The sequence below is a fragment of the Clarias gariepinus genome, chromosome 1, assembly GCF_024256425.1.
Source record: "Clarias gariepinus isolate MV-2021 ecotype Netherlands chromosome 1, CGAR_prim_01v2, whole genome shotgun sequence".
NCBI lineage: Eukaryota > Metazoa > Chordata > Actinopteri > Siluriformes > Clariidae > Clarias > Clarias gariepinus.
In genome coordinates this window covers 42,354,616-42,374,114 of record NC_071100.1, presented here as the reverse complement: position 1 = coordinate 42,374,114, position 19,499 = coordinate 42,354,616, and the positions used below count along the sequence as shown (strand labels likewise).

General features: G+C 35.2%; 1 protein-coding gene across 2 annotated transcripts in view; it reads left to right on the top strand.

The window, feature by feature from the left end:
• Positions 1-19,499, top strand: part of chd8 (chromodomain helicase DNA binding protein 8) — a 62,475-nt gene that overhangs the window by 18,563 nt on the left and 24,413 nt on the right. For both annotated transcript variants that reach the window (XM_053482893.1, XM_053482809.1), the window contains exons 7-19: positions 3,540-3,608; positions 3,699-3,754; positions 3,841-3,958; positions 4,697-4,780; positions 4,893-5,030; positions 6,027-6,148; positions 7,884-8,127; positions 9,228-9,404; positions 10,702-10,845; positions 10,939-11,037; positions 11,588-11,747; positions 15,790-16,000; positions 18,869-19,064. In XM_053482893.1, the coding sequence (XP_053338868.1) occupies positions 3,540-3,608; positions 3,699-3,754; positions 3,841-3,958; positions 4,697-4,780; positions 4,893-5,030; positions 6,027-6,148; positions 7,884-8,127; positions 9,228-9,404; positions 10,702-10,845; positions 10,939-11,037; positions 11,588-11,747; positions 15,790-16,000; positions 18,869-19,064 (1,818 nt within the window). The remainder of the gene's footprint in view (positions 1-3,539; positions 3,609-3,698; positions 3,755-3,840; positions 3,959-4,696; positions 4,781-4,892; positions 5,031-6,026; positions 6,149-7,883; positions 8,128-9,227; positions 9,405-10,701; positions 10,846-10,938; positions 11,038-11,587; positions 11,748-15,789; positions 16,001-18,868; positions 19,065-19,499) is intronic.

Genomic DNA, 19,499 nt, shown 5'->3' with positions numbered 1-19,499 from the left:
ATTTGCGTGAAAGCAGAGCAGTGTGCAGTGATTACATTTTGTGGTCTAATGGTGTAACTTATGTGGAAACCACTCACAGAAGAGCATAAAAAAGCATTTGGATATCTGCAAACAAAATTTGAACCAACACTCTGAGGAAGGGAAGTTTCTCAATAAGTATTACTGGTGAAGTTCAAAAGTCAACCATCCGCTTGAAAATTGATGCTTACAGTTTTCTGGAATTTCCTGTATTGGAACATTGTTAGGAAAAAGGTCCAACAATCAACAGTGCTTATTAAAATTAGATGCTTATTGAAAAGCTGAAGCCTAAACTTTGGATTAAACACAGCGGACTGCCAGCCTTATCATGTTCATCAGATGGGAGAGTGTTTTGATTTGGAAATTGATACTTATTTCATTAATATTGAATTATTTTCTAGTGCTTAAATTCAGTTTTAAATATTGCGAACTAGCTTTTATTCAGGCACAACAGTTTAGTCACAGCAAGAGGCCTTTAAACTACTGGATTTTTACTGGCCCTCGTAATTGTCGCCACTCTTCAGCCAACAAGTAATGGCCTTGGTTAAAGATCTTGGTTCTGATCGCAGCTGCAGTAAGAATCCTACACATTCTAGTCAGAATTAAGTCAGTTTCAATCTTAACATGGTTGAGAGGTGCAGTAAGAGAATTTTCACCTGTTAATATTTTGTGAGCAACAAGCTGGGAAGCTACCTCTAAAGGCCAATTTTTTACTTCTGTGTCAAGTCCATGCCAGTTGGCTATGCAAATGACCTACAGCATTGTGAGCATTTATACTTGAGCTCTGGTGTGTCAGTGTTGTGACTTGTGGCGATTCTTTATATTTTCGTGATATTTTCTGTCATGAATGACATGCTTTCCATTTACTAAGTTAATAGTACTTTTTATTGCAAAAAGTGAAAACTGTGCTTTCTTTAAATATTTGTGTTTTAAAGAAGGAAAATTTAGTAAGTAGTATGAATTTTAATGTGAAAGTGCAACTCCAACCTGCATAGTCAAACCTCACCAGACTGGACGCATGTCATATTAGCAATACCTGAGGACCATCATAGGCCACAGCTGGCCAAAACTGCAACTCTCTACCCCTCTGCACCAAAATAGGAAATGAAGATTAAACCCGACACCAGGAGTTAGTATTGGGGTATTGTTTGAGCTTTTTGAGATGAAAAGCAGAGGTCAGAATGAACTACCCTATCTAAGGACAGCTACAGGAAGTGACTGACCACTATTTGTATTCTACTATTACTACTACTATTTGCAGTATTTGCTGTAGAAGTATGGAACTCCAAAGTGTTCAAAATGAAATCAATAAATAGGACATGATAAAATAAATAACTCTATGAATAAATAAGACACATATATTTAATATGAGAGTGATACTGTTTTTATTTCAAAATGTCATTTTTCACGATGGCCTATTCATTTCATAATGCAACTTTTCAGCAGAATGACTGTCTGTCAATCAAGAGCAATAGTGCGGAGCCAGCTGTATGATTGGTTGCTCCTTTATTCAGCTGTAAATTTTATCACATGAGGTATCGAGTTAGGTCTAATAATGCAATATGTATTCTATGCAGTAGGTGGCAGTACAGTGTCTACTGGTAAATTATCCTATCCTATCTCTATCTGATCTGCATAAATAAATGCCTCTGCAATAATCTCTGTTATTGGGAAAAAATAATGACCATGAAATATTATTACATAATAATAAGTAAATTTATATAGCTGAGAGCAATATATTTCACAGTAATAAGCTTTTTTTTTTTTAAAATGTGTCCTATTATTTCACAATATCATTCTCGTATTAAATATCTGTGTATTATCTATTCATAGAGTTATTTATTTCATCATATCCTATTTATTAATTTAATTTTGAACACTTTGGAGTTCCATATAGGTGGTGCTGTTAATAATTTTTGCATGATGTGTAAAACCTTATGTAAAAGCAACAAAACAGTGGAAAGCATAATACTCATAAAATGCTGAAAAAACAAAAAGTTTAACAGAATTTCACAGCCCTTACTTGAAATTAAAAAGAACCTCCATTTAACGTGCATTTGTGGTCATATTTAAACACTATGCTCTTTATGCATATTTTTCTTTTTAACCTTTTTTGTGCTGTGACTTCCAGAATGAATTATAATACTTGTTTATAGTTAATCAGCATAAATATTCATAGTTAACATGTGATTTAAATAACCGACTACAGGAACAGTTTTATATTGTACAACTGTTCGGAAAACTATGTGTAGACTGTAATACATTTTGTAAAATCTTTTGAAACCATTTCACCATATACCAGTTTGCTCATGACAGTTTAGGTCCAACACAATGAATATAAAGAAATCTTATTTAAACACTAGTAAAGTTTTTTTCCTTTCTTTTAAATGGAGACATAAAACAAATGTGAATGAATGTTGCTTGTCTAGATTACATGTCACAAGGTCAGACCAAATAAGCAAAATATGTTTTGTTTTGTTTTTTTTGTTTGTTTTTGGTCAAGGTTCATTTAAAATTTGGCTGAAGGGTCACTGTTTAAAATGCCTTTTTTTTTAAACAGTTTGAAGTCTGAAGCTCCAGGAATCTACCTTTTGTAGGTGTGTCCCCCCCCCCCCTTTTTTCCCCCCTCTAGTTCCTAGTAGGATAACATTCCCCCTCCCAGTGATACAAGTACAGCCGACATCTTTGAGCACTACTCGGAGTAGTCCTTATACCCCTATCTCACCTACGCGGTTTCGCGCGGTGGCCATAAGTACGGTTCATCATGATTCACTGCAAGTTTTTGCCACTGCGAGTAAGTTTCCACCTTTCCGTTCAAAAAATTACACATGTTTATTAACATGTTTAATTTTTTTGCCGGTCCTCGTGGAAGCTTGCGGTCCTTACAGAACTTTGCGGAACGTTGGCGGCATTACTCGGCATTAGGCACCGCGAGATAGGGGTATTAGGGGAGTTATGTTCCTCAGAATATCTGCATAAATTATCTAGGTCATTTTTACCATGTCTGCTGATTAAAAGGGGGGAAAATGCAGTGTGTTCCAGAAATCATAGTACATAAATAATTTTTTTTGGAGCTCAAAATTACAAAAATCTTGATTACTTCCATTTCTTTGAAAACACACACAGTCATCTTTTCCACTTTTGGTGAGTTCATGTTAACTTATTTGGTGTTATAGGTGTAAATACACTTCATATGCATTCTTTTAAATAGTCTTTCCTGTGGCAGTTCCTGATCTCAAGAATGTGTAACTCTTTCATAACGAGTCATCCCCTATCCAAGGGGATAAATATGGGACACCCTGGAAAACATTAGTTAAATATGTAGTAGTCCTGGTTAGTCAGTCTTCCTAGTCATTCTTATCCATATGTTAATATATAAGTTTGTGCAACATTTTTGTATACATGTGTTTCTCAACAACCCTGGTGGTTACAATATATTGATGGAACCTTGATGAAATGTATATAAGTGATTTTAATATACTTGAAGTGAAATGAAATGTATTTTTTTTGGCATAATTCAGGAAAACCCAAGTGAAGAAGATGCAGCAATTGTAGATAAAATTTTGTCCATGCGCCTTGCTAAAAAAGAGGTGAGTTATTAAACATGACACTACTACTGGGAACTAAAAAATGTTTCTTATATTAGAAACACAATAACTTATACACTGTACTTGCTATAGGTATCTCCAGGCCAATATGTCAATGTGGAGGAATTCTTTGTCAAATACAAAAACTAGTAAGTACTCACTTTTTATTTCGGAAAACCTATAATGAAAATGTGTATATAGTTGTATTGAATAATCATATATTCATACATTGTAGCTCATATTTGCACTGTGAATGGGCTACTCTGGAACAACTTGAAAGGGACAAGAGGATCCACCAGAAGCTCAAAAGATTTAAGGCTAAACAGTCTCAAATGCGAACATTCTTCCAAGAGGTCAGTATTTATTTGAGCATACACACATACAGGCTGATTTGTTAACCATCTGAGGTTTAAGAGGAAAAATTTAAAAGTCCAGGATCTTGTGACCATATTTTTTTACAAAAAATATTCATTCTCTTTACTAAATTTGATTTCAGACTTGTATTTGAAGTTTTCCGATGATATTTTCAGTTCCAGCTCAACTACTGTAATAGTATGTAAACATGAATAAATAATTATGGGATGCTGTAAAAACAGACAGTAAAATCTGAAATTCATTTGACCCAAAACCAGTATGGGGATTCTGTAACTGGTGAAATACAGTCTCTTATTCTTGTACCAGGAAAAAAGTTTGGCATTTTGTCATTTTCAAGGCTGCCTGAATAACTTTTAAAGAAAATTGCATTAATCAAGGTGTGATTATAATAAAAGCATACAAATCTACTTCCAAATAAGTTTACCAATATGTCCTAGCTGATGAACTGTGCTCTTTACAAAAGAATTTGTTGAGTTTGAGAAATTAATCTAAAATGGCCACAATTTCTTTTTTTTTCAGTGTTAGTGTTTATTTAGTTTGTGCTTTTCAGCAACACTTTTAAAAACAAAAATTCTGCACAAAAGGTGCCCAACTCGGACTTGCAGCCTTCACATCACACATGCCACAGAGTGTGAACTTGTCGCTGTGTCTGATGACAAGCCTTTCCTTTTCTCACCCGAATCCTTTATGTTCTTTATATTCTCTGTTTGTCTAAGGATGAGGAGCCATTTAATTCGGATTATGTAGAAGCGGACCGCATCCTGGACGAATCCCATAGTGTGGACAAAGAAAATGGAGAGGTTAGACATTGATTTGGACTTACAAAAAAAAATATTGCTTTGGTTTGGCTAAACTGTTATAAAAGTCCTTTGTCTGTATTATGTTAATTTCTGTTCTTTTGTTCTGTAATAGCCAGTGGTGTACTACTTAGTAAAGTGGTGCTCTCTGCCCTATGAAGATGCCACGTGGGAACTGAAAGAAGATGTCGATGAAGGGAAGGTGGAGGAGTTTAAAAGAATCCAGAGTCGGCAACCCAGAATCAAGAAACCTGTGAGTTACAGATAGATGCTGCCCTTCCAGTCAATTCAGCTTTACTTCAATTCAATTCAATTCAGTTTTATTTATATAGCACTTTTAACAGTGGTCATTGTCACAAAGCACCTTTACAGAGTCTAAAAGTGTGAGGAAATGTGTATAAATTATAATTATCAGATTGTCCCTTATGAGCAAGCCAAGGGCGACAGTGGCAAGGAACAACTCCCTGAAATGGCAATGGGAAGAAACCTTGAGTCACCAGACTCAATAGGAAACCCGTCCTCATTTAAGTGATATTGGATAGCAAAAGCTATAGAATATTTTTAAAATTCGTGTTTATTTTTCCATGTACTGATAATCAACCTGCAGCTTTTAATTAGTGTTCATTTTGAACAGAAATTGTAGATTATAGTTGACCAAAATGTTGCTTTAGTTGGCTAGATAGGATGGGGTCTGTCTGATCAACTTTCGGTTCTAATAAGAACCCTGACTGGTGCATTTTTCAGTAACACTTATTTATAAATATAAGCCTAAAGACAAGCTATGAGCCTAGAATAACAATGTGGACATAATCTCGATGTATGTATAGTGAAGTCACAACATTTATGGTAAATTAAATGAGACCGGATTTACAGTAGGAAAGGGACATTTAAAGCCACAATATTATTTAAGACAGATAAATGGTTGATAAATGCTATCAAAGGCCAGACTGAGATCAAGTAACTTGAGTGTTGAGACAGTCCTGATCACAAAGGCTGGTAATGGATTATTATTATAATTATTCCTATAAACAGTGCTATCTCAGAAAACACTGCTTAACACTGAATTTGTTTGTGGTAGTTTTATTCTTTGTTGACTTTACCAGTATATTAAACATGAATATTGAATTGTTTTTGTTTGTTTGTGGTGAAGCCAGGGTATATGATGATGAAGTGTACTGTATTTAATTGCTATGTTTGTGATAAGACAGATTTTGTTTTTTTGTAAATATTTACCCTTTTTTTCTTTTAGCCTCGTCCACCTGCAAGTGCATGGAAGAAGCTGGAACAGTCACGAGAATATCTTAGCGGAAACACCCTCCGAGAGTATCAGCTGGAGGGAGTCAACTGGCTGCTTTTTAATTGGTATAACAGGTACTGAATTTATATTTAATTACATTTAAATCAATCGTACCCTTACACACTAATAAATAAAATGTGATATTGGGGATATTAAACTTTATTAGTTTGTCTTTATCCATATTTGAACGGTGGAGATGAGATAATGTAATAGTTAGATTGTATGAGGTCATAATTGGACCAGGCTGTCTTTAAACTTAAAAAAAAAAACTTTTTGATTAAACTCTTTACTTTCATATGAGACTGAATCATTCAGCTCAGTAATTTTTATGGATTGTTTATCATGTCTGGCAAGATTGTTCTATTGTTTTTTCTCCTCCCTAAGAGGGATCTGTAGACAAAACCTTACAGACTACACACTGTATAAGTCATTCTATAGTTTAGGGTACATTTCACACTCGTAAAAATGTACAAAAACATTCTCAAGTTAAAGTTGGTAAATTTAAAAATTTCAAAACTCTTTTCTCCCAATGCCAAGTAACCAGACCTAAATGGTGCATACATTTTGATCACACTTTTGCTGTCTCTCTGCTTCTACTTATTTCTGCAAATCTATTCACCTTCCTGTATTATTAGCATTCCAGCGAGCCTTGTTGTTCCTTTTTTTTATCTATTCAATTAAGCAATTGGATTTTAAACATGTGTTGGGGCAAAAGGGAAAAAGTACCCATATGAATTGTGTGTGCTGTGACCTATGTAGACTAAGCAGTAATGATGAAGAAATGATGGGTGCATAGCGGACAGGTAATAGAGTTAACAATTTTCTTAATTTGACCCATAATGTCAAACTCATTAATATCATATTTGAACAAATAAGTTAATTAAAACCATAGTTGTTTATGTAACGTAGTTGACGGTCAATTAATATAATCTGTAAAAATGGGCTATTATAGATCATTGCAAATCATATGAAAAAAGAGAGAGAGAGTGAGAGAGAGAGAACACTTACCACAGTGTGCTTAAAATGTATGCTACAGAAACGAATAACGTCATTGGATGGTGGTCACTTGGTGGTCACAGTATTGAATTTTCTAGTGGGAGTAACTTAGTTGACAGAACCTTTGTGGATATTAATAAGTTTATATATATATATATATATATATATATATATATATAGTGTAATATTTTTATATTTTTTTTTTAACACACACGCACAGTGGAACCTCGGATTACGAGTAACGCGGTTTACGAGTGTTCCACAAGAAGAGCAAAGATTTTTAATAAATTTTGATTTATAAAACGTGCATTGTCTTGGTTTACGAGCACCGAGTATCATGTATCACGCATGCGCTTTTTGTTTTGACGCCGAGCGTCACGTGATCACAACTGAGCCAACAGTTTTTCGTTGAGAGACGAGCACTAAGACCCAGCAGGGGAGACGATTTTATATAAAATGTGTGTATATATGTGTATATGTATATATATGTTTTATCTTATTGGTAAAATATTATATTTTTAAAGAAAATATTTAGAATAAAAATACTTGTCAACAGATCTGGAAAGTACCCCAAATTATGTAATGCCTCACATACAGTATGTGGATATGCATAGAGATCTTTGCAAAGTAGCTTAGGTCTCTTTAATTTATACAGTGATTGCATGATCCATGTATACCATAAATCTTAATACATAGTACTTCAGGCCCTTTTTTTTTTTTTTTTGGTAATGGAATTATTCATTTGTTAAACATGCACCTAATTTATTTGTAACAGACTTTTCCTGATTTAATTTTTTCCCACATGAACATTAGGCAGAATTGCATTCTGGCAGATGAGATGGGTCTTGGTAAGACCATCCAGTCAATAGCCCTACTGTCTGAAGTATTTGCCACTGGAGTCCAGGGACCCTTTCTAGTAATTGCCCCTCTCTCCACCATCACAAACTGGGAAAGAGAATTTTCCACATGGACGGAAATGAACGCCATTGTCTATCATGGTAGCTTGGCCAGCAGACAAATGATCCAGCAGTATGAAATGTATTGCAAAGATGAAAAGGTTGGTCTTAGAGTATGCACACACGTGATTTTCAAAGGTTTTTGAGTTTTTCTATTAAAACCTTTACAAACGGTAAGCAGTATACTGTAATATAGAGTACACCTAGATTGCATTATTTTGAATGAATCGTATTTATACTTTATTCAATATAATAAGCATAAAAGTAAAAGTGTGGATAATGGGTCATTCTTAATTAAATTAGAAATATTTATGCAAGAATTTACTCAAGTAAAAGCTGTTACTTCTAAAAAACACTCAAGTATTTAAAAGTAAAAGTTGAAAATTTCAGCTGATTAAATTAGATTAGGTAAAACTATTAGAAGAATATTAAATTTTTATGGTAATTACATATGTGACAACAATTTTGTAAGTTTGCAGGTTACTTGCAATACTAATTGTATGTATTAACTATTACAACTATCCAGAATGTAACTTGCTGCTTAGCCACCTTTAGTTATTAGAAGCTATAGTAGTCTAATTTAGAAATATAATGACAGCAAATGGCTAATAAAATCAGCCAACTTGGTTGAACCTGTATTAATGATCAAAAGTATACATTGTTTTTGTTTTTTATAGTTCTCAGGCAATATTATTAATTACTTTGAGCCTATTCAGCTTAAGAGTTGAGTAGAATAAGCTGGTTTAGTTAATGGATTGCCACCACTGTAGAAATGGAGTAAGAGTATTGTGTTTCAATGATAGAGTAATGTTTGAAATCACCAACATAATTAAGTATAGTAAGAACAATTACTCAAGTATTTATAACCGTCCTAAAATTAGTTACTGTTAATTGCATAATTAGAATATATAAGAATTTTAACACAGTTGTTTTTATTAGCTTAATGCAGTTATGTTGAATAGTATGCTGTATTTTGGTAAATAATTAAAGGTTTTGGTATTTGGGTGTTGACAAAAATGTTCTGATTTGTATACATATTACATTCTGGTCTGCTTTTTTGTATAGGTTTCAGAGTTTGTAGTTGATTAGGGGTCAAAAGTTCTGAACAGTGCTGTATTGCCTTTTTAGCTGTATTTGTATATATTTTATAATTACGTTTATGATGTACACTATCTTGCTAACTTTTTTTCTTTATTTTAAGGGGCACCTCATTCCTGGAGCTTATAAGTTTGATGCTCTGATCACCACCTTTGAGATGATTCTGTCTGACTGCCCAGAACTAAGGGAGATTTATTGGCGTTGTGTGATCATTGATGAAGCACATCGCCTGAAAAACAGAAACTGTAAACTGCTTGACAGCCTCAAGATGCTGAATTTAGTGAGATGACACAACACACATTATTTTTTTAACTATTGTTTCATTGATGTTCTTTGCTTGCACCCAACCTGAGTTTGTCAAAATAGAAAAAGTCCAGAGTTTTTCTTTCTTAAATGCCTATAGTTGGGGACAAATCTAAACAAATTCAGTCTCTGCCTGTTTCAACTTCACACATTTAATGTTTACATACACTTATTTTGTCATGTCTCTTATGGAATCTTTGTTGTTTACATCAAGGTCATTTAAGCAATATCGCACAAGAAGGAGTGCTGTTGTGCTGTTTATCAGAACAGCTATGATGTGGTTGTAGGCACAAGGTCGTAGCCCAATATCCATCATAACAACAGTACCACAAATGGCATTTATTATGAACTAATTAAGATTTGTTTGTTTCTTTCATCATTTATTTGCTTCGCCAACACACACCCTCCGCAAATTACTGATCTAATTAACCGCGACTGCAGGGCTGACAAACAACAGTTGGTGACTGACCGTGTAATTTACAGGGCTGAAAGTAGTTTTACATTCCTACTGGTACTTTGTAGTACAACAAGCATTTTGCAAAAACAACTATATGCAAAAGGACAACAACAAATAACCTTGTGAAGGAGTTTCTTTCAATTCCTCAGTTACCAAAGTGTGTTCACACATCGTTAATATCGTCCTATATCATCAGACCTGTTCCGTAGGGAGAATGCAGACAAATTCCAGTATATTTTATATGTATAAAATATATATATATTTTATTAATTTCATTTAAGTTCAAGCAAATAAAAAGCAACATCTTAATAAAAAGGTACATTTGTGAAAATCTGATTAAGTAAAGAAATGCCTTGGCTTTCATTTTGAAATTACCTCTTATTAAAATTAAGCAGATGCCCTTTCTGACCTAAAACTTAAAAAGTGGCAGCATGAAATGTCAGGAGTTATGAATATTTTATACACTCGCTGCTTCAGTCTGTACATCTGTCGTAGATTTCAAAATTGATTGGGTGTTATCGGTGATGTCTAACCTGAAAGGGCAAGACATGAGTCCACAGAGCAGTGACCACAGACAAAGTGGTTGCATCAGAGTCAAAGTAACATTTTTTGATTAATATATTTAATTTGTAATCGAATCAAAACATTTACAATACTGATAATTATAAACACGCTAAATACCGGCACTGATAATCGGCCAGTCTGACACGTAATCGATCGAAGCATAGTGTATATTTGTCATGCAATGATTATTTTTTAAATTATTATTTGCCAGAGTATAATGAACTGTCACTGTTATCTTACTTTCTAATTATAGGAGCATAAAGTCCTGTTAACAGGCACACCTTTGCAGAATACTGTGGAAGAATTGTTCAGTCTGTTGCACTTCTTAGAACCTGCACAGTTCCCTTCAGAGAGCGAGTTCCTGCGTGAATTTGGCAATCTCAAAACAGAAGAGCAGGTACATGGTTAAATGTGCATCACTTGCATGCATATTATACATATTTTTAAAAAGGACATTAACGGGTATCTGTGCATACGTTTGTCACATTAGGTGCAGAAATTGCAGGCAATTTTGAAACCCATGATGCTACGCAGATTGAAGGAGGATGTGGAAAAGAACTTGGCGCCAAAGCAAGAGACTATTATTGAGGTATGAGTTTTGATAGATCCCACTGTGTGCTTTCTGCCTAATTTTAATGTTGAAATCTATTAAGAACGTCCAGGTTACTGAATATGAATTCAATACGTTATGTTTTGCCATCAGTTGAAGTTTAGTTTAAAACCTGATTTAATATATTCAGACCTTTTTGTATTAATTAGTGAACTGTGCCAGCACTTCTATAGCATTGTGCAGTACAGTGTCAGAAAGCAGCTGTAAACAAATGTAGACATTTTAGATATACACAAGTGGCGAGGAAAACTTCCCTGAGTTGGCATAAGATACCTTAAGGAACCAGAGTCAAAAGGGAGTTGTTGTTTTTATCTGGGTGACACCAGATTGTACACTGGTTTAAAGGAGAAAAAGAAAATAAATTTAAAGGAAGAAAATGCCGTGAAAGTATAACCTTGTTTTCCAAGTCTTAAAAATAAAAAAAGTTAATAATTTTTGTAACTCATTAAAATGGTAGACACTATATTTTAATCTGAATTACTATATTTAGTATACTAAAAATTTAAGTGCTAAGTTATTTTTCCTTTAGGTGGAGTTGACTGATGTGCAAAAGAAATACTACCGTGCTATTCTGGAGCGTAACTTCAGCTTCTTGAGTATGGGAGCTAATCAGAACAGCAACGTCCCCAATCTTCTTAACACCATGATGGAGCTTCGCAAATGCTGCAACCACCCTTATTTAATTACAGGTCTCTACCTTAAACCCTGTTAATTTCTGGTCAATTTATGCATCCTGTATCAGGCTAGTCTTCTGTTGATTGTTTTAACACAATATTTTCATAAATGCTTTCATGTCTAAATCTCACCTACTCTCAAAACTACTGCTCACAATGGGTGATATGGTATTGGAGCTACACAGTTCTATATATGAGCTTTCAGATGTAGGAATAGTAATGCCATTCTTCCCCTTAGGTGTCTTTTATATCCTATACTTGTATCCACAGATATATCGTACAATGGTTACCCAATCGGAATGTTGGTTTTCCTGTTGCGGTGCTCGACGGCAGCATTTGAGTTTGTGCGTTTGCTGGCTTTTACCGCTGAGTGGCGCTATATAACTACAGACGGACGCCTTATGCCTTAGTTCATTCTCTGCAGAATTAGTGAGCCACAGCTCCTTTAAAGCTGCATGTAGTAGCGGATAAAAGCAAGTAAAACATTATAGTTAAACAAATTCATAATTACAGTACTAAAATTACAGTACAAATGTAGAATTTGTATTAAATCTTATTAGGATCGAATTTAAGCGAAATAAATGTTAACACAGTAAGCCTTTAAATTTTATCACGTGTAATTAGAAAAGCTACGCGTGTAGGGTTTTGTCATCTTATATCTGTTGTTCTTTAAATTTGTAGTAAATTTATTAACAGAAATAAATGACCATTAAAACATTGTCAGGACGTTCTACTGCGTCGGCAGATGTCGGTCATTTAGCCCCGCTTGTGTTTTTGCATTATTATAAGAATGAAATAACGTAGGCTGTTATGATCTGTAACGGGTTCGACCCATTTTGCACGGGCGGCACCATAAAGCGCGGACATGAGGCGAGGTCCTACGGGGAAAAGGGTCCCTGGAGAGGGCCCCACTCACATGCCACTCTCCTATTCTTTACCACATCACGTAGTTCCTGGACCTCGGACTAAACTCTGCGCCTTACTTTTATAATGCGGAGCAAGCGCGAGATTATATTAACAATAATTATCGCCAGCCAGCACAAATTTGCCGGAAGGTCCCTTTGCTGCCTATTTAGGGAGCCTACAGAGTGAGCGAGTAGTGATAGTAGATTTGGGCGCGCGCCTGTGACCGATCATCATAATTTTCTTTAATAGTAAATAATGACCTCTGTTGCGCTGTACCACTGCTGGCAAAACCTTATGAAATACAAGTTTAACATTAAACTAATTTACAAAACTTTATGCGTGCGCTTAAGCGCTGATTAGACTACATAGAAAAGTAAAGTTGAGGATCACGATGCTCAACATCCCGGAGCCCAAACCCCATTTAAATTAAATTAACAAATATTGTAAATAAATAACAATAGCCCATGTTTAGAAAAGCACTTATATTTAGATTATAAAAATAATCCAGCATCTGTTTTAGGTGTTCCAGCTGCCACTGTTCTTATGGCTCTGTCAGAGTAAATCATTCAGTAACAAGCCTGTAAATTTCCATGTAAAACAGGAACATTTTTATGAATAAATTGATATGATGAGCTATTATGTAAACGACTCAGTTCAGATGTAAGTAAATGCTCATTGCTAAATATAAAGCCGCTTGCACGCCGCACTTCTGCATTGTAGCACGTGCGTCGCACTTACACTGCGTGGTAAAATCCACTGTAACCCAACAGACCCTGAGTATTTTATAGCCTGGGGTGCAAGCCCGGGATCATTAGCAAGGATAGCTCACCAGCCAGGCCTAATACCGTGGCCTCGCGCCTTCGCATATCTGAAGGGGAGGCCGCCTAACCAGTGAGCGAGGGGCGATATTGATTTGGGCGCACGCCGTGACAGATGAGGACTCAGATTAATGTGCAAAAAACTATAATATTCAATTCAATTATAAAAAAAATATATATTCAATTAAATTTTATTTGTATAGCGCTTTTAACAATTGTCATTGTCCCAAAGCAGCTTTACACAATTAACAGAATTATTTAAGTTTGTATGGAATTTGAATGTGTATGAATCAAAATGGTCAAATAGTCCCTGATGAGCAAGCCGAGGGCGACAGTGGCAAGGAAAAACTCCCTGAGATGGTAGTAGGAAGAAACCTTGAGAGGAACCAGACTCAACAGGGAACCCATCCTCATCTGGGTGAAACAGAGAGCAGGAATTGATCTGCATTCATACTGTGTGTTAGTTGGCAGGCAGTTCAGCATACCAGTTGATGTTAATTGATGTCAATATGGAGTCCAGTTAGTTATTGAAAACTCAGGTAGACTTATATGAAGTTCCAGTCCTGAACTATCGAACGGTCAAGTCATGAACTATATAATAAAACTATATAGGACTGCATAGCCTTTATAAGACTCAACTTTTATTTAAGGGCACTCACAATAACGAAAACGCGTGTCAGAAAATGAACTGAAACTGTATACTCGCCTCACAGAGGTGAAAAAATATATACTTATAGAAAGTAAAATGTCTGCTTTTATACAAACTAATAATAAAAAAAATTGACAATGTAATTCGTATGAAAAGTGGATTTTTGGCGCATCTACTGCTGCACTCATGCGAGATGACATGATTACCATCATCACCACAGCCGAAACCAAAGACACAATCACTAATTTCTCAATAAATTTTTAGAATGGTCAGAGTCAGTCTGCTTGCTGTTTTTCCCAACCCATTCATAATCATTAGTCTACTTCTGCCACTGCGCTCTGGAAAACTTCATGCGTGCGGCTGAGCGCTGATTAGACTACGTAGGAAATTAAAGAGGAGAATCACGATGCCAAATTGAAGTCCTGAGCCCAAACCTCATTTAAATTAAATTAACAAATACCATAAGTAAAAAAACAAAAGCCCACATTTAGAAAACGTTTATAAATTCTTTCCGACATGAGTTGGCCCGGTGTTATGCTTCGAAATCGCTGGAGCATTTTTTCTAAATAGGTGCTATCTTTAATAACTGATGGAGGTTTTGAGCTGTATACACACGCATTCCTGCCTATACAACTCTTAAAACTACACCTGTGACACAATAACAGTTATTTTTGCAGGCTGCTATTTGGAGAAACGAAAGAATAATGAATAAATCAGTTGTTGGGTCAAAATAACCCAACCAGGTGTTCCTTTGTAAAACTACATTTCATATGACCCAACATGACCAACCCAACAATGTGTTTAAAGTACCCGAAATGACCCAGAACTTTAACAATAAACAGATATGCTTTATAACAGTTTATTCTTTGTACAAATAAAATTGTCAGTTAGTGAACTTGATCTAAACAACATTTGTTAAATAGCTCTGGTTCAGATTTTTCATGTTTGCGCCACCTGGCGGCCATTTTATGAATGACTTTGAAGTGCAACTGATTTATTTTGGCTGCTGTCGTATTTACGTGGCGGTGAGTGCGACGGTATTAACCATTCCGATTGGGTACCTACTGAAGACTTGTATTCACAATGACTGTGACACTTTTAGTACTTGAGCTTGTGCTGTGTTACAGATCAAGCTAATGCTTTTCTGTTGAATGTTTCAGAATTTATCTTAAAAATCTTAAGATGAATTCTGAAATTCATCTTATGTCAGCCACATACACGTTTCTTTATCAACTGTATCTACAATAAGGCAGGTCTCTGCATCAGGCAAAATTAAAAAATCTTTTAACTTATGTTTGCTTGACTTCCTGAGCTGGTCAACTGATATCAGTCACTTGATGCGATATAGTGTAATGTAATGTGAGTAGTTTTGATCAAATGTGGCATGGTAAAATGGCCACAGTAATTTGCTCGATCTGTGTATACATTGTCTATCTATCTTTGGGTAATCCTGATGTTTAGTCGCATGAAGTGACTAACTATAAATGAGTTCTATCCTTTTTAACTTAGTTCTTATTTTTTCTTAGTGTCTTATTTTTTTTAAACAGAGCAAATTTGATATGATTGGGCAAGGATGTATTTGGCAATTAATTACTGCTAGCACAGGTTATACTCTTTGTCCTTTCAAGTATAAACGTGGTAATTTATAATGTAATATTTTAACACTTCAAATGGATCTGTTTAGGTGCTGAAGAGAAAATAGTGGCTGAACTTAGGGAGGTGTACAATGCCTCAGCTCCAGACTTCCATTTACAGGCCTTGGTACGCTCAGCAGGGAAACTGGTCCTTCTAGATAAGTTGCTGCCTCGTCTCAAGGCTGGAGGACACAAAGTACTTATCTTCTCCCAGATGGTGCGCTGTCTCGACATTCTAGAAGATTATCTCATCCATAAGAGGTAGAAAAAATAATTTAAAACATTTCATTTCAACCTGATGTGGAAAGATTAATTAGGCTATATCTATAGTTTACTTTATGCTTCAGTTAAAAAAAAAAAAAAAAAAATTAGGAATTATGGTCAATTTACATAGACTCTTCATGAACAGGAGTGTCATTTGGCTTTCATTGAATTTTTAGCTGGTCTAATTGCAAAATAAAAAATCTTTAATAAAAAAAACTCCAAGAGAATGGTGCACCATATATATTTTTTTTGTTTCAGTTTTCTGAAATCAGCATTTGGTCAAAATTATACGTATAGTGTCAGTAATTAGCCTTAGGCTTTTTTACCACTGGTCCCGAAGCATGATGCTACTGCTACAGTGGTCCCAGATAGCACACAAACGTTATTACGTACGTGTATGCGACGTCGTCTTTTTCATCTGGCAGATGTCGCCGAGACGTCCATGTCCGATGTTAGAAAGACGCTTAGCCTACGTATTTAAGATGTAAATGAATTAAAACGTCCCTTATCCGCTCTTTAGACGATGTTAACCAGATGTTCATACATCTTCCAAAGGTCTGATTCATGTCGGATAGACGTCGTTTTATTTAAACACCCCCCTTCTATTATTTTAATTAAATATATCCTCGGTTAATTATAATTAACCATGATCAACAGAATACTGTGAAGGAAGGAAGCATAAGACAAACAGGATAAAACAGAGATTTTTATTTTATATTTAATAAAAACACTGTTTTACACCAGCAGCAACTTTCAAATGAGGTCTCAATTTAAAAAGATGTACAAAACATAAAACACCACAAATAAGTATTAATCATAGAAAAAAAAATTAAACACCTACAGAAACGTTTTGTACTTTAACTGTACGTTATGACTTTTAAATATGACCGTTAGATACGGTTGGTCAGTAAATTCCTGAAGTCAGAGGCAGACAGGACACTTTTTAGTAACAAATTACTGTGAAAAAATACAGAGAGATATTCAATTAAAATTCATGATACTTAATTTAGCAAATTAACAATATTTATACCTTGTTCCTCTCGCTACACAACTCATGAGAACAGACCGAAACCAGAACCGAACCGTAGATTAAGCACGCGCATGTAACCGTCGGTATTTTAAGTGTGATTTTAAAAATACAAGAAATAGTTTAAACCTAAACAACGTGACTGAACATCGCTAAACAGCATGTGACATTTATGTTCAGTATTTCGTTTCTATTTAGAAAGATGGGAATGAATTCCTGCTAACCTTTTCCACACGCGCGCTAAACGTTTGTCTTCTCAACAAACTATTCTTCGTCTTCTTCTTCTTTAGAGTTTTACGGCGACTGCATCTGTAAGTGTTGCACTACCGCCGCCTTATGGTTGATTTTCCTTTGGTGTTTCTACTCTATACCAGCAAATTTCAAATAATAAAGATACGTCGTATAGACGTCGTATAGATGTAGAGACGATGTATCATTTAACAGCTCAAACAGGCGATCTACAGACGATCAAAATACGACTATAAAAAAAACGAAGACGATGTTTACCAGATGATACGCTCTTTAGCAGACGTCTCCCCGACGTACCTGTGCTATCTGGGGTTGAACACCTCGCTCTTACTTCTCTAAACATACTTCTAGTAAAAAAAAAAAATAAAAATAAAAAACATCTCCAAAAGTGTTTTCTCTTTGTCCAAGTGGGAAGCTATAAACTTTAGTCAAGCTTAAAGGTGTTGATTTTGGATCAGAGATTTCTTTCTTGGACAGAACGCTTTTGGTTTATGGTATTGTAAAACAAGCTGCAGACTGTGACACTTTTGTTCTAGCAGCTTCCAGCCCTGGGTGGGTTTTTTTTGTTTGTTTTTTTTTCCTTTTTTTAATGACCATCCAAACCAATTTTCTTAGCTAAAGGTGACTGCAAAGGTCTGGAAGAAGACCTAAACTAAGTGGCTATAGAGTGCAAACTATACTGTACCCTAACATTACCTACACCAGTTAATTGTTTCAGCTCATCAATTAGGATTATCAGGCCAGAAAACACTATAGAGGTCAGAATGGAAAAGATTTTCTCCCTATTAATGCTTTCTGTTTTGATTAATCATGTGAAGACATGAGATAAAAAAAAAAAAAAGTTAAATTATGTTTAAAGACTAATTGACAGAATTTGGGCCACTGTATTTTGAACAAACATTGCACAGTTTTTTTTTTTTAAAAAAAGATGGTTTTCATGCAAGTAACAAATGTTTATGGACAAAAGTTTGTGGACATCTGACCATAACACTTGTGTGCTTTCCCAAAATGCCATTCCAGATTAAGTCCTGGCTTTGGTGGTCCAGGTTTCTGGAAGGACTTTCCTCTTGTTTCTGGAACATTCCTGTGGTAATTTGCTGTTTTATCCATGAGAGCATTAGTGAATTCAGGCACTGATATTGAGTGAGAAGGCCTGGGGTTAGGTCTGCATTTCAAATTGTTCCAAAGGTTTTTAGTGATGCTGACTCTAATCTTTGCAAATGCCGCACAAGTTCTTACAATTCAACATTAAATGCCCCTTGAGGTTCATTTCAAACTATTTCTTCATGGACTTTGCTTTGTGCAAGGCATTGTTATGCTGGAAGGTTTGGGTCCAGTAAAGGAAAAATGTTATTCTGCAGCATACAAATGTACATCCTATACAAATGTATGCTTACAATTTTGTGGCAACAATTTGAGGAAGAACTATAGATGATGGTAAGGTTTCCACAAACTTTTGCCCATATTTTGTAGTTGTATGTTAAAGTAAACTCTGCTTGAAAGTTGTTTTACATGCAATGGCACAATACTGTGGTGCGCAAGATTTATTTTATTGACTAGGATGACAGTTAGTTACTTAATTTTACCAGATATCTCTACGAACGAATTGATGGTCGAGTAAGAGGAAATCTTCGTCAGGCAGCCATTGATCGCTTCAGTAAGTCAGACTCTGACCGGTTTGTCTTTCTGCTGTGTACCCGTGCTGGAGGACTGGGTATTAATCTCACTGCTGCCGACACATGTGTTATATTTGACTCTGACTGGAACCCACAGAATGACCTTCAGGTGAGAGTTTGCACTTCTCCTTTTTTTATATATAGTTATGCAAAAAGTCAAATTGTCCTTTATATTTTCATTTATTGTTTTCAATATTTAATCTGCAGTTTGATTTCCAGGGTCCTGGAGCACAAATGCTCCAATGTTTATTAGGTCACTATGCAGATCCAGGTCAAAATTTGTTTTATAAAATTTGTCTGAAAGTAGTTCTAACCATACTATGTATCCAAAAGGTGAGGGGGAAAACAAACCATTGAGGTGGTGGACAGTCCTGTTAATCTCGTACATTTATATTTCTGCTTATTCAGTTTTAGGATATCAGCTACCTTTTAGTTCCTGAAAGATAGCAATTCAATTATGGAGTGTGTGTAACCCAGTGTCTTCCATTGCATTTAATGTAAAAGTGAGTGCTGCTTTTTGGCAGTTTTTTTTTTTTTTTTTTTT